The sequence below is a fragment of the Peromyscus eremicus genome, chromosome 2 (assembly GCF_949786415.1).
Source record: "Peromyscus eremicus chromosome 2, PerEre_H2_v1, whole genome shotgun sequence".
NCBI lineage: Eukaryota > Metazoa > Chordata > Mammalia > Rodentia > Cricetidae > Peromyscus > Peromyscus eremicus.
Genome location: NC_081417.1, coordinates 68,648,470 through 68,662,134, shown reverse-complemented (window position 1 = coordinate 68,662,134; position 13,665 = coordinate 68,648,470). Strand labels below are relative to the sequence as shown.

At 42.1% G+C, this 13,665-nt stretch overlaps 1 protein-coding gene across 1 annotated transcript in view; it reads right to left on the bottom strand.

Annotated features, from left to right (window-relative positions):
- Tmeff1 (transmembrane protein with EGF like and two follistatin like domains 1) overlaps positions 1-13,665 on the bottom strand; it is an 83,218-nt gene that overhangs the window by 55,403 nt on the left and 14,150 nt on the right. Inside the window, exons 2-3 of the mRNA XM_059254338.1 lie at positions 9,170-9,279; positions 2,393-2,522 (exon numbers count right to left, since the gene is read on the bottom strand). Of these exons, the coding sequence (XP_059110321.1) occupies positions 2,393-2,522; positions 9,170-9,279 (240 nt within the window). The remainder of the gene's footprint in view (positions 1-2,392; positions 2,523-9,169; positions 9,280-13,665) is intronic.

The window sequence follows — 13,665 nt, the reverse complement described above, 5'->3', positions numbered from 1 at the left end:
CTCTGCAGGGGAAATGATCTCTTGGCTCCAGGGAATTAATTCTATTCTTCAAATAGTCTCTAGAATGGAATACTGAATAACAGAACAATACTGGTCCCTTCCCTCCAAATTCCGTCAAGTAATACAGTCAAACCCCAAGATACACAGCAACCGAGGGAATTAGAAAGCACACATCACAGGCAGTGACAGGAGCATAAGCTCCGTGTGCTTCTGTGGAGAGTTTTCAATTGCATTCAGTTTTGATCTAATCAATCGATTAAGGATGTCTCCTGAAAGAGGGAAAGAGTGGAGGAATGGAAAAGGAGGAGAAGGAGAATGGAATTTGTAAAAACTTACGACCATATTTTCTTAGGAAAACTAACCCTTCTCCCTTTCATTCAACGTACATTAACTGGATACATATTAAGTGCTGAGCATAAATGCTATGACTACAAAGATAATTAAGACACATTCCTAGTACACGAGACACTCACCCTAAACCTTTTTTGCAAGCTGTGTCCAATTTTAATAAATATTAAAAATTTCACAACTTCCTTGGTCATTAAGAATTCCTAAATACATTAAATACTATGACCACTCTGATAATACAGTAGCGTTTTTCTTGTAGAATTTTATCAGTTAATACACACACCCATGAGTCCATCTCAGCGCTGACACGGTGTTATGCTTCCCTAGACAGGACACATCACCTTCTGGTTGAGAAAGCACTTACGTGGCTGTAGGCAAGTATGTCAGATAAATGAAACGCTGCATATTACATGCTTAAGTACATAGAAGACATTGACACACTTCCCAGAGATGTCACAGGAGAAAGACTTCAGAGGACACATGGAGAAAACCCAGTCTAAGAAAAGACTTTTCTCGGCAACTGAAAGAGGAAATAGTTCTAACTCACAGAAGAGGAAACTTTGAGAGACCAAGTGACATGAAAACACAGCCCAGGTAGCAACCACCACCACCACGGCACCTCGTGGCCTTGGTATTCCCAAGCTTAACAAGCCCAGAAGACTAATCCCCATGTGATGATTTAGAGAAACGGAGTTCAGACAGTCCAAGTGGCCTGTACAAGGTTCCATGGTAAATAAAAGTTTGGATAACTTTAACGTGAGGCCTTCCACTCCTAGTCCAGGGTTCTCTGCAACAGATCACTCTACCTCCTGTTTCACATTCACTGCCTATCAAAGCACTTGGTGTCGTAAGCACGTGCTCCTCATAAATGATTAATGTGGCATCAGAAAGATTCGCAAAAACATCTAGATCAAGCCTGTGAAGCACAATGTACTTAGAGAAGTATATGCGGACATCACATGACACCTAACAACAACATCACATGACAGCCCAAGAACACAGTATTTTTTTTCTCTCCGCACCTAATTGTTTTGTGTACAGTAAAAAAAAGTTCTCCTTGTCCAAAGAAGTCTGATATCTGACCTAGGTTTCTGGGCAGTAATTTAGAGCATATCTGATAGGAGTATCTATAAGGAGCAAGTTCTACAAGAGAACTGAAGAGGGGGCCAGCCACAGGGCACAGGATAAGGGCCAGCCGCACTACCACGATCAAGCCTGAGGATCTGAGTTTGGACACCCAGCATCTGTGTACAAAACCTGATGTGGTAGCATGCTCCAGTAACACCAGCACTGGGGAGGCAGAGAAAGAAAGACAGATCCTGGGAGCACCCTGGCCTGCCAGTCTAACTATCTAAGAAGGGTTTCAGATGCAGTGGGACCATATCTCAAAGAAATAAGGTGCAGGAGCTGGAAAACCACTCAGTGGTTAAGAGCATTTACTGCCATCACAGAGGACCTGAGTTTATTTCCCAGCAACCGCAACTCCAGTTCCAAAAGATTCAACACTCTCTTCTGACATTCTAGGGCTCTGCACAGATGTGGTACACTTACAGACAAGCAGGTCAAACACTCATACCCATAAATAAAATAGTAATAAGGAAGATAGCAGATGTCTCCCTCTGGTTTTCACACATCCACACATGGAGGAGTATACCTGCACACATATATGCATATATAAGGTGGTTTGGGGTGCTGGGTAGAAAGGAGAAAAGAATTTGGAAAAGAACTACAATCTGAAATGTTCATAGAGGCTTGCTAGAGACAATCATCTCAAAAACATAAATAAATAAAAATAAACCTATCCCATGCCAGTTCCCAACTCCAACGTTCAATGTTTGGGCTATCAAGCAAAGGATATGTGACATCCTCACATAAAACAGACATACAGTCAATACAAAAATCACCCCATCAAGAAGCAGTAACATAAAATATGAATAAAACTCCATCAATCACAATCAATCCCCGCGGCAATGGGAGCCAAACACTTATGGCTCAAGTCTCCTTTTGGAAAATATGGCAGAACCATTTCTAACATCATACATACCGGAGTAGCAAGGTCCACGTGACACCACTGTTATGTCTTTCTGGTGCTTACAAGCAGCCCTCCTGAGAAAACATTCATTCTGATAAGTATCCCCATTTGATCCACAGACAGGAATGTAATTTGTATGGCACTGCAAAAAAAAAAAAACAAAAAAAACACAAAAATACACTCTCAGAACTAGGCATGAATATTAATGGCATAGTTGACACTCATGAACCCCAAAGCATAATTCTATGGTATTCTTCCACTGCTAGCACAGGTTGTCCCTGTATTTGATTTTTAACAAAGAGGACCTGCCTCTGCCTCTTAGATTTTTCTCACGTTCATAATGAAAATAACTACCAATTGCCAATAAATGCAACCTACTGTATTTGTTTGCTAAGAAAACCCACAGAAATATTAAGAGGAAAGCCGTGACAGTGTTTATAAAGAGCTGCTTAGGTGATGTCACTTTATCATTAAAATTTCTTTACTCAATACATCCAGTAGTAAAGTCCCAGGAAAGGAACAGGAAGACACAAAGAAATACACCACAATCTCTGTTCTCAGAGATCTTATAATGTTGTTAGAATAGGGAAAAAAAAAATTGCAAAACTAAATCGCATTTGGAATCACGTGATTTAGAATCAATCAGTCAGACAGGAAGTGCAATGCCTGACCTCCAGTTCTAAAAGCTAGGGTGTTAAAGGAAAAACCTACTCAGAGAAAGTAGAATTCAAACTGTGCACTGAAGGATAAACAGGAATGAGGAGGATGAAGATACATGGTGATGAGACGTGAAAAGTGACACTGGCTCTACATGCTTAAAAAAGTTTAGAACGTCTACTTGTCAAAAATAGCACAAATGGGGGGCTGAAGAGCTGGCTCAGCAGTTAAGAGCATGTTCTGCTCTTGCAGAGGACCAGAGTTGAGCTCCCAGTACTCACACTGGGCAGTTCACAACTGCCTGTAACTCCAGCTCCTGGCAATCCAATATCTTCTGGATTCCATGGGCACCTGCACAGACTTACGTAGAGACATAGTTGCACACACATAATTTAAATTTTTTTTTAAATATATCTTTTTTAAAATAGCATAAATAAACTTTCAAAATCTGGGGAAAGTATCACAATATGATACAAGCTATCACTGTTACTTAAATAAAAGTAGTGCAAATGTTCTTTTTAAATGGGACAAAATATTTACAAAATATTATAAACAGCCAAGTAATATATAAAAGAAATTGACCTTCATTAGCAATCAGGGTTGTATACTGAAAATGAGAATTGGGAGGTGGAGGTTCTTGAAACAGGGACTCATTATGTAGTCCAGGCTAGCAAGGAACTCTCCCCTGCCCTCAGTGCAGAGATAACAGGCATGTGCCATCATGCACAACTTGTCCTTTTTTAAAAAAAAGTATTATTTATCTGTGAAACTGAATGCAAATTTACAAAATAATATAAAATGAAATGTAGCAAGAAAATACATTGCATTCAATCTAATTTAGAAAAATACGCATAAATTCTAGAAGAAAGTGTCAATATATTTTCGTATCATATGTTAAATTTTCTGTGTGTCTCAATTTTTCCGCAATCAACAAGATTTACTTTTACTATTATCTACTTTTTTAAGTGGTTGGTCTCAGTGTATGAAATATAAATACGGCATATCAGTACAATTCAGCAATGGCCAACTAACAAACTCTCTTACAACCAAGTTGGTTTTACTGTATGTTCAATATCAGCAAAATCTCACACAAACTTTTATTAAAATTAAATTTTTATTTAGAAGGCTTTGTATATGAAACTGCTTATGAATATTTTTAATCTAACTTCATTATAAGTAGATATAAGTGCCTGAGTACTATATTGTCTTCTTCTAACATAATCATTGCAAAGCATGTAAATTATGAAATATTCATATCATAAATGACCTTTATTTTTCTTTTATATTAAAATTTTGTACCACATTCATTTCTTTAATCGTGTGTTTATGTGGGTTACATTATGAATTTCATTTAAAGATAATAAAAAAAATGGAACATAAGCTACTGGTGATTGAGTTTTGAGTTTGATAGGACTGGAAACTTTAACATTTATAAAACAGTATCCCAGTAAGCACTGGGCAGCAGCTTTAAATGTCCTATGGACTTAAACATTAAACAACCAATGAAGCCCATGACAAAGTCAGAGCCAGGGCTCTGAAGTCCCAAATCCCGGGCCCATCACCCCTATAAAACCAGCACCATGTTCCCCATCCGTCTAAAGGCAACTCTTTTTTTTTTCCACATTCCCCCAAAATGGGTTATGTATATTTATTATCATTTTAGGGAGACTGGTTACAAATTGTTATGAATAATGGTCAGGAAAAAAAAGGAGGTTAGATTCAGGGATCTTTTTTTTTCTGAAAATAAAAAAGGGGATATAGAATCCACTTTTTTTTATTTTACTTTATTTTATTTTACAATATAATTTAGTTCTACATATCAGCCACGGATTCGCTTGTTCTCCCCGCTCCCGCCTCCCTCCCCTCCCCCCCAGACCACCCCCCATTCCCACCTCCTCCAGGGCAAAGCCTCCCCCGAGGATTGAGATCAACCTGGTAGACTCAGTCCAGGCAGGTCCAGTCCCCTCCTCCCAGGCCGAGCCAAGCGATCCTGCATAGGCCCCAGGTTTCAAACAGCCGACTCATGCAATGAGCACAGGACCCGGTCCCACTGCCTGGATGCCTCCCAAACAGATCAAGCCAATCAACTGTCTCACCCATTCAGAGGACCTGATTCCGTTGGGGGTCCCTCAGCCATTGGTTCATAGTTCATGTGTTTCTATTCGGTTGGCTATTTGTCCCTGTGCTTTATCCAACCTTGGTCTCAACAATTCTCACTCATATAAACCCTCCTCTTTCTCGCTAATTGGACTCCCGGAGCTCCACCCGGGGCCTGGCCGTGGATCTCGGCATCAAGTTCCCTCAGTCATTGGATGGGGTTTCTAGCACGACAATTAGGGTGTTTGGCCATCTAAAGGCAACTCTTATAGATCCTCTCTAATAATGTTATGAGGATTAAATAAGGGAAAGCTGCCGGGCGGTGGTGGCGCACGCCTTTAATCCCAGCACTCGGGAGGCAGAGCCAGGCGTATCTCTGTGAGTTCGAGGCCAGCCTGGGCTACCAAGTGAGTTCCAGGAAAAGGCACAAAGCTACACAGAGAAACCCTGTCTCGAAAAACCAAAAAATAAATAAATAAATAAGGGAAAGCTATCTACGGCGTTCACATCTGGCCATGGTAAATATTAGTGGTGGTTGCTGCTGTTGCTGTCATTTTGAAGTCTTGAGTTCTGACATAGGAGCACAGCTACTAAGTGGAAGAGTCACGCTTGCTCCCGAGTGATGTACTTTAGACACTACACACAAATTATTCAGTCTCACCCATAAGTCACTTGGTGATGGTAAGCAAGGGTCCTAACATGACCGCAATCAGTCTCAAGCACATACCTCAGAGTGAACCTGAGATGGGAAAGAAGATCTGTCATCATTCTTGGGTCTCTCTCGGAGCCCCCCCCCCCCAGTAAACTTATGGACAAATGAAGGGATCCAGCAATGTTAAAACCTTCAGACTGATGCCATCTCTAACCCCTACTCTGCCACCTTTGATGGGAAAGCAACCTCTCTGTTATTAAGGTTGTGATGATACCACCAGCTATTTGAAGCTGTTTGAAAGACACAGCATTATACACCTCCGGAACTACATCGATTCAAGCACTTGTTGTACACCTACTGTGTGCCAGGAACTATGTGGGTCACAATAAAGTAGGTAGGTTGCCGGGAGAGTTCATCTTGATTGTCAACCTGATTGACTGATAGGTACCTAGAAGCTTACTAAAGCACAAGTCTGGACATGTCCTTAGAGGAAAGGCCATCCCTGAATATGGTGGTACCACCCAATAGACTGGGGGCCTGAGGAGACTAGGACGGGGAGGAAGAAGCCCACAAACACTAGTTCCTCCTATTTCCTGGACACCATCATGTGACCCTGTCTACCCCGCCACACCATGATGGACTGAACCTCTGAAAACGTGCACCAAAATAAGCCTTTCCAATAACTAAGAAAATAAATGGGCCTTTTCCCCATGCCGTTGCTCTGCTTGGGTACTCTGTCACAGCAAGGAAAGTAGGACGAACATAGCTGTGATGGTTAATTTCATGTGGCAACCTGACGGGGCCCTGGGGTGCCGGGATTTAAAGTTATTTCTGGATATGTCTGTGAGGGCATTTACAAATGAAATTAGCACTGCAATCAGTGAACCAAGGAAGGCAGGCAGGCTGCCCTCCCCCGGGTGATATGCGTTATCCAATTTGTTGAGAAACCAAACAGAACAAAATGGTGGAGGGAATGCTCTTCCCTCTGGCTGGACTGAGGTATGGTCTTCAGTCTTCAGACAGGGACTCACACCACTCCATTTCCCGAGTCTTCAGCCCTAAACGCTGTGGGATCTCAGCCTCTATAATCAAATAAGCTAATTCCTCACTAGTCCCTTTCTCCAACGCTCTCACACAAATTCTCACACAATGTGCAGGTATCCTGCTGTTTCTATTTCTGTGGAAAACTCCAGTACAAAGGTCTAGTAAGAGACAGAGACCGTGTAAGCTATTAAAAACAGACACAAACACAGGAAGACAGCCCACAGAACCCTAAATACAACGAGGAAGAAAGAAAACTAGGGGAAAGTTAGAGGCACTAAGTCTTACGGGAAAGATGTACTATTAATTTTACTATGCATATAATTAGTAAGTGGCTTTGTTTATATGGGGAGCAAGACATTGGCTTTTATTAGCCAGCTAACAAAATTTGCAGTTATATACAATTCTACTTTCTGTGAAAGGAACTTAAATCATGCTCCAGAAGCTTGTATTAGCACGGAAAGCGTGCAGAATTATAAGCAATCTTTCAAACGATTTGATTATCACTGTTAATATTTACACAGCAGAGATATGCCTAATATACATATCAAGCCATTTTTTTAAGCTTGCCAATAATTCGGGTTTTATGAACAGATCTATAATCTTATAGGAAGACAGCAGAGCAGTCAAAGGAAGGATTCCTCAGCAGGAGGGGAAAAAAAATCATGCTTTAAACCCTTAGGCGGTTTGCCCTACAAGGCGCGGAAAGTGTCTTTAAACATCTTTAGCATCCAGCCTAAAACGCAGCATCCAGCAAGCCTGGAAAAGCATCTACTGATCTCACCTCCTCACTTGTCGTTCTCTTCCTGCTTCGCCACAGGTTAAGAACCAAAGGATTTAAGGCAGATCACGGAAAGATTTTTTTTTTAGCTCTTCAAGGACATTGAAAAGGCTCCTTTTTTTTTTTTTTTTTAATATAATCTTTAAAAAAAATCTCAAGGGCTTGCAAAAACTGAAGGAAAGCAGAATATAAGGCCAGCTCCACGGAAATGAAAGAGCCTCATGGAAAGGCAGGCACAGAAGGACCTGATGTCCCCAGCCAAGGGGCAGCAAGGGTGTGAAGCCAGCCAAAGCAGGCGACGCAAGCGTGGAAGAAAGTGGTTATTGTGAGCTGCCCCCACAGAAGTGTCGCTCTGTCTAAGGGAATGAAACGCCTCTTTGACCCTGAGAACCTGACTGGGTGGTCAATCGCAGTATACACAGCTACCCTTCCCCATCATTTCCATCCTCCGCTCCTTCTAGTGGAATATCGTGATGATGTACAGTATTCAAAGAAGTTTCCAACACATGTGCTCTTACCCTCTGGCTCTTACTACACCCTACATGTAGGAAATGTGCCTTCTTTGTTCAGATGGAACACCCGTGAGAAAATGAGGACACACAGTTGCCTGAGGTCACTGGGTTACCAGAAACACTAACTCTACTCAGCCGTAGGCCTGCCTTCTGAAGCCCTTCCTCCCCTCAAAACTCAAAAAGGCACGCTTAGTTAGAACAAGACTATCAGCGAAAACCAGCCAAGCTCCTTCTACACCTCGTCTCCAATTCTGAACAAGGGTAGTCTACAGCTAGACTATAATTTAATCAAAGAAGATGGGTAAACAGGGCTGGAGAGATGGCTCAGCAGTTAAGAGCACTGGCTGCTCTTCCAGAGGACCTGGGTTCAAGTTCCAGAACCCACATGGCAGCTCACAACCGTCTGTAACTCCAGTTCCAGGGGATTCAACACCCTCACACAGACATAAGTGCAGGCAAAACACCAATGCACATGAAATAAAAAATAATAAGTCACACTCTCCACTTCTCTTTTTTGCTTTTCATACAGTAACAGCACAGCTCAACTCCAGAAGGAAATGCTAAGGCACCATGCTCTTGGGTTAGGGTTCCAATTTCCAGCCCGTCTCTAACCGACTCCCCTGAGGTACTTCATCTTGGTTCTAAAGCGCTGCAATAGCAATGGGGGGGGGGGGGGGGGTTAACGGGGAAAGGGAGAAGAGCCAGGCCAACAGAAAAAGGAGATCGTGCCAACCTGCTCACCGAGAGGCTGCTGCGGCTACAGCACCTGCCCTTTCCCGACGGTGGCAAAGCTCACGCTCGGATATGACTTGAACATCCTTCCCACCCGTGTTCACATCTAGCAGAGTCACTCTGACCCCTTTAATTTCTCGAACCAAACACAGAAAGCACAAGTAACAACAGGACTTCACCTGGCAAGACAGAACCAGTGGGCTGTGAGGAGAACTTCCTGTGGGGCCCAAGGAGCTGTGTGCCGTTTATCTGAAGAATGTAGGATTATTATAAAATAGGGAGAAAAAAATCAAAATAGTTCATTTTGGTTTTCTCACCTGAAATTGGCATGCACATTTCAAACCATCTCCATCTTCTTTGCAGACACCTCCATATTTACAGGATGACTCATCACACACTCTGATATCAGATTCTCTCACATTTAACTCTGTAAGAGAAGAAAACATTGTTTCACGTATATACACAAACATACGCATATACACAACACACACACATACACAAACATACAACACACAACGCACACACATACATAATGTATATAGATTAATAAAAGAACAAATGTATTGGGCATGCATCTCATTCACTGGTACAATAGTAAGACAATTAAAAAAAAGTTCTGTGTGCCAGAGAGATGGCCCGGAAGTTAAGAGCACCATCCACACAAACATGAGGACCGGAGTTCCGATCCCAGCACCCACACAAGCAGCCAGGCATCTTACTACAGCTGTAACCCAGCACCAAGTGGGACACAGACAGGGGGTCTCTGGGGCTTGCTGGCTTCCAGCCCACTGAGAAATGCATAAAGCCTAGGTGTAGAGAAGACCTTCAAAGGGATAGGTAGAAAGTGATAGGAGTCACCCAAGGCCCTCTCCCAGCTTCCGCCTGAAGGCACAGACGAGTGTGCACTCACAGGCACACATACTCACAGACACACACACATACTCACACACAAATACATAAATTCTTTAAGAACAAAAATAGAAAAGCAAGTTCTTTTAAGACTCAAAATGTCCAATATACCCCAAAGAGAATCTTAAGCTCTATCCCTAAAAGGAACTTACCTCCCAAAAAGAATCTCAAAATGCTAGGTTTTAACATAATTTCCAAAGATAAATCTATGGATTTTTTTTTCCTATTTTCGGCTTGCTAGACACTTAAGATACTTTTGCTATTGTCTTGATAGTTCAGATTCTTTGATGAGCAACTTAACTTTAAAGATAACAAATAATAAAGTTTAGACCCTCAGTATTCATTCTAGGCAATTTTAGTTACAAAGAATTATAAAATTAACTCAAACTTCATACAAAAGGTAGACATGGAACATTTATGAACACAAAATTAAGGAGATCTAAAATTTCTCTACTATGAAAACTTTTAAAGGACTGAGTTAGTTTTACCACAGGAAGCACAGTCACCCACTGAATTTGTTTCTGCTCTGGGACTGTCCCCCCTGCGCTGGAAGCAGTGCATGAACGTCCTCAGAGACCGATGTGTGCCTTCCAGGTTAGTGCTAAGTCCAGTGGGACTGGGTGAGAATCGCTGAGATGCGTTTCCCTATCTCCCCATTGGGAACTGGAGCCACAACCACAAACGGACACACACAAACAGTAAACAGAGTCTGTCTTAAAAACCATCTCAGTAGAGTCACGGCCATGTGCATGTAAGCCAGAGTAGCCAGAGGCCGAAGCTAGCCCCCGGCTGGCTGCACTCTACATCATGATCGGGTCGGCCCTGGCAAACAGACCCACGTCCCCAGCAACCCACTATCCCTGAATATTTTCTTTTCCTGGTTTTCAAAGCAGGGCTTCTGGACCGGGTTAAGGAGACGCCGATGTCCAGCGACAGCCACACGAGTGGCATCTCACTGGCCTCTCTTGTCATTTGTTTGGACCACTCTGCCAGGGCATCCATGGCACGTTGCTTCTAAGAGCTGGCAGTTAGGGAACTGAGTCAACAGTACTTGCATGAATCGACCTTATGAAGCACCAAGCATTACATTGGTGTAAAACATACCTGTAGGCTGCACTTACTTTTCCTTTTTCTTAAATAGGCCTCAAGGTCACAGAAACAGATTAAAGTTCAAAATTTTTTCACTTAAAACAAGACAACTGATACAATTGTTTTGCTCTTCTACAAACTATTCCACCTACAGAAGACTGGTTCTGGGCTCCTTCTACCTGGGGCTGTGAAAGCCTTGGGTTCCTGCCTCTCTTCTCGTGGTTTTTGCTTGCTCTGTAGTCAGAGCTGCCACCATACACACATAGAGGAATGCAGAAAGAAAGACGGTACCAAGAATCATGAGGTCACCACACCACAGTGGTCCACTTCTTTAGATTATTAGTGTAGGAAATAAACAAATGCATACATTAAAATAAAGAATCAAGCCCTCTCTTAGCAGCTAAGCCACAGGTGCAAACCATTAAATAGGATACCAATAACAACAGTTACATGCAAACTTAATTAAGACAAACATTTCTAAGCAAAAGGCTTACATCTTTTACGCTTCCTCATACATGTATGAATTTGTCCAAAGCACCATACTTCCTGGGTCCCTACCTCCTAACAAGCATGCTAACCAAAGCCTTCCCTCAGACTCAATACAGGATTCTCTGAGTGTCCTTTTTAGGCATTCTGCACAGTACCAGGCAAGAAGGGGTCACTGTCAGTGGCGACGATGCTTACACACCTACCTTCTTGAGCCCAAAATGGAAGTTCAGCAAAATGGATGCACTGTTACTAAAATCCTCAAAACTCACCTCTCCGAATAAAAATATTTTACACAAAAAAAGCACTCAGAAGAGTGGCTTAAAACAAAAATACTTTGCCCTGGTTACCAATCTGCCCATCATCCACTTCTGTAATGTAAAAACCTGTCTCCAATCTCATTAGCATTTCAAGGCTGGGAAACAATGCACAGGAGGGGCAGGAACCCTGCTTTGCAGGAGCAAGCGCTGCCAGAAGCTCAGGTTGTTGGCATCACTCAGAGGTTCAGGATACAGTTCAAACCAGGACCGGACCCCGCATCCCTCCAGAATGATACGGCTTTGCTAGCACCTTTCCAGCTCACAGAGGAAAAATCTGTTCGGCTAACAGTCATAGAGAACCAAAAGGGAGTTAACTCCTTAATGTGACAGCAGAACTTGGGGTTTCTCAATCTGGGCTAGATGTTTGGCGGAAATTATTGATAGTCACCATCTTGAGCATTGATGGAGTATTGAGTGACATTTCTGGCCTCTACTTACTAGATGCCAGTGATCACTCCAGCTGTGACAAGCCAAATGCCTTTGGACTTTACCAAATGTCGCCTGGGGAGACAAGATCACTCCCAGTTGAAAACCACTGTGAAAATGAAATCAATGGTGTTGCTCTTTATTCTTCTCTAACAAGGGTGTCCAGCCCTTCAGCACTGTGACATGATGTCATCTATAAACCACACTAGGCCACCTTCATAGCTATCCTGGGGACACATGCATCCCATGAGTTACAAGTAAGACACAACCTTGAACACCAATCACTATAAGCAGTAACCTCCAAGATCTTAGTGTATTACTAGAAACATTTGCCATTTCAGAAGAGGGACCTACATACAACTCAACAGCAAGTTAAGGTTTAAAGTAGAGTTCCCAGGCCTTAACTACGGCAAAAGTGGCTTCCTCAGCCCCTCATGTACCAGACTTGGCATTTTCTTCAAAGTCAACAAAATTTCATTCTAATGATATGACAGCTTTTTTTTAAAGTCTTCCCTTTTTTTTATTTTTTGTATTTACTTATTTGGTGGGGGGCGGAAGGGAATACCACAGTGCACATGGGGAGGTCAGAGGACAACCATCATATGGTTCTAGTGTCATAGGCTTGTGAGCAAGCACCTTTACCCACTGAGCCATCTCAATGACCTTCCAACTCTTTCCTTGATCCTTCTACAGCAGATGACAGTTTCCCTCAATTCTAGAATAATCCTTATTATCCTCCAATTCTGACCACTTCTCATTTGATCAATCCTTTTTTTATTGTATACTGTCAAGTCCAGAGCAATGCATTCTTAACTACCGAGATTAATCAAAGTATGTCATTCTCTGGAGCCTACAGACCCAAGGTCTACGGCACAAGAAATCCTCAAGGCTACAGACACTCTGCAGAATGCCAGGAACATATCAGCCCCCATCACAGGAAGATGGCTTTATGTTTCAATGCCACCCAACTTAGTTAAGCCCACATACACATTGTTATAATTTTGTTGCTTCAACATTTCATAGGAGTGAAGATCAATTGTTCCCATGAAAGCTAAAAGATGAGCTACTTCAAAAACAAATGGACTCACATTTACAATTCTGTATCCACAAATCTTTAGGTTTCTTTTCAAAGGAATGAAAAATGGAATCTGTAATTAATTATGAATATGCTTTATTCAAGGAGGAAGAAACTATTCTCAGGGGAAAATTCTATACCTGTTTTCAAAATATCATTTAATAAGTATATATGTTCAATTTAAAATAAAATATACCATACATTCATGAATCATTTTGTGATTCCTCACTTAAAGAAACTTTCTCAAAAAAAAAAAAAAATATCAGAACCCCACTGAACCATACAGCAAGAGGGTTCCCACCACATACAAAAACACTCTGTCTTTGGCCATCCATCATACCGTCTTTCTGGCTTGCTCCCTGGCAGCATTCTCCACCACACTGCTAACTTCAAAACCTGCACAGCTTTCACAACCTTAGGAATGCCCAGTTCCCTTGTTTTCATCCAGCTGCAGAACTAGGGTAAGCATGTATGTGAATGCTTCCTGCAGCCTCATTAACACTGAAAG